The sequence below is a fragment of the Bison bison genome, unplaced genomic scaffold, assembly GCF_000754665.1.
Source record: "Bison bison bison isolate TAMUID 2011002044 unplaced genomic scaffold, Bison_UMD1.0 scf7180017858349, whole genome shotgun sequence".
Classification (NCBI taxonomy): Eukaryota; Metazoa; Chordata; class Mammalia; order Artiodactyla; family Bovidae; genus Bison; species Bison bison.
Genome location: NW_011488922.1, coordinates 86,418 through 87,549, shown reverse-complemented (window position 1 = coordinate 87,549; position 1,132 = coordinate 86,418). Strand labels below are relative to the sequence as shown.

Genomic DNA, 1,132 nt, shown 5'->3' with positions numbered 1-1,132 from the left:
GGGGGGTTCCTGGTCCCTGCTAGAGACCTCTCCCTCACCCCAAAGTCCCCTTTTGTCTTCTTACCAAGTTCAAAGGCCACGGCAGGAGGGACCATCACTCGTAGAATCTGCTCAGGAGAGAGAATGGAGTGAAGGGGAGGACGCAGCGGTAAAGGGGCTGCCGTGATGGGATGAAGGGATGGTAGCCCAGGCAGCAGGTGGGAATGATGCTCTGACAGGAGGAGCAGTAGATGGAGAGCCAGGCTGGCACGAGGTCTCCCACCAGGCGGGCCAGGCCTCCCTTCACGCTGCCTTCAGCAGGGTGGAGGTTGGGAGGAGTAGGGTGGTTGCCCAGGGGGTTGGGGATGGGGCCCCCTCGGTGTCTCTCACCGAGTGCTTATCCAGGAAGCTGTGGTAGAAGTCGATGAAGGCTTTCTTGAACTCCTTGGGGCCCAGGGAGCCCAGCATGTCCGCATGCAGGCAGCAGAGCTGGGGGACACAGAGCGTGATCCATCCTCTTCCCGCCCCACCCAAACTGCACTGCCCCTTGGAAAGCCTCGGGATGCAAACCCTCTGGGAAGTGCTCCCTGATGTCCCCCATCCCCACACCTGACTCCCTCTCAGCTGCCTGGGGCCACTGCACCATTCCCTTAATTTTCTCTCCTGTGAAATAGTTCTTTGGTCTGTCTTCTCTCTGCTGCTGCTGTTAACAACAGCTGCTGTTACACCGCCCCCAGCTATACTAAGAGGGCTCAGTGCATCCCGACACTGTCCAAACCCTCTACCTGCATTAATCTGTTCAACCATGGGGAGGACCATCATTATCCCGTGTTGCAAATGAGAAAACAGTTAGTAACTGACAAAGTTGGGATTGGATTTCTGGCAGTCTGTCTCTGCAACTCTCCATTGCAAAGCAATACTGTTACTCAAGGGCATGTGTGTGTGTGTGTGTGTGTGTGTGTGTGTGTGGCAGCCAGGAGGTTCTGATTCATCGGTGTCTCCAGGCCTAGCGCACAGCGGGGCTAATCACATAAACAGAAGGACGAGTGACGCTCGCTCACTCATTCATTCGTCAAGCATTCCCTGAGGTTGCCTGTGGAGGAGCCCTCTGCTGGGTGACACTGGCAATGCTGTGGGGCCTCCAACCTGTCCT

General features: G+C 56.5%; 1 protein-coding gene across 1 annotated transcript in view; it reads right to left on the bottom strand.

The window, feature by feature from the left end:
* ARHGEF1 (Rho guanine nucleotide exchange factor (GEF) 1) overlaps nucleotides 1–1,132 on the bottom strand; it is an 18,502-nt gene that overhangs the window by 12,410 nt on the left and 4,960 nt on the right. The window contains exons 5-6 of the mRNA XM_010863074.1: nucleotides 370–468; nucleotides 65–107 (exon numbers count right to left, since the gene is read on the bottom strand). Coding sequence (XP_010861376.1) covers nucleotides 65–107; nucleotides 370–468 — 142 coding nt within the window. The remainder of the gene's footprint in view (nucleotides 1–64; nucleotides 108–369; nucleotides 469–1,132) is intronic.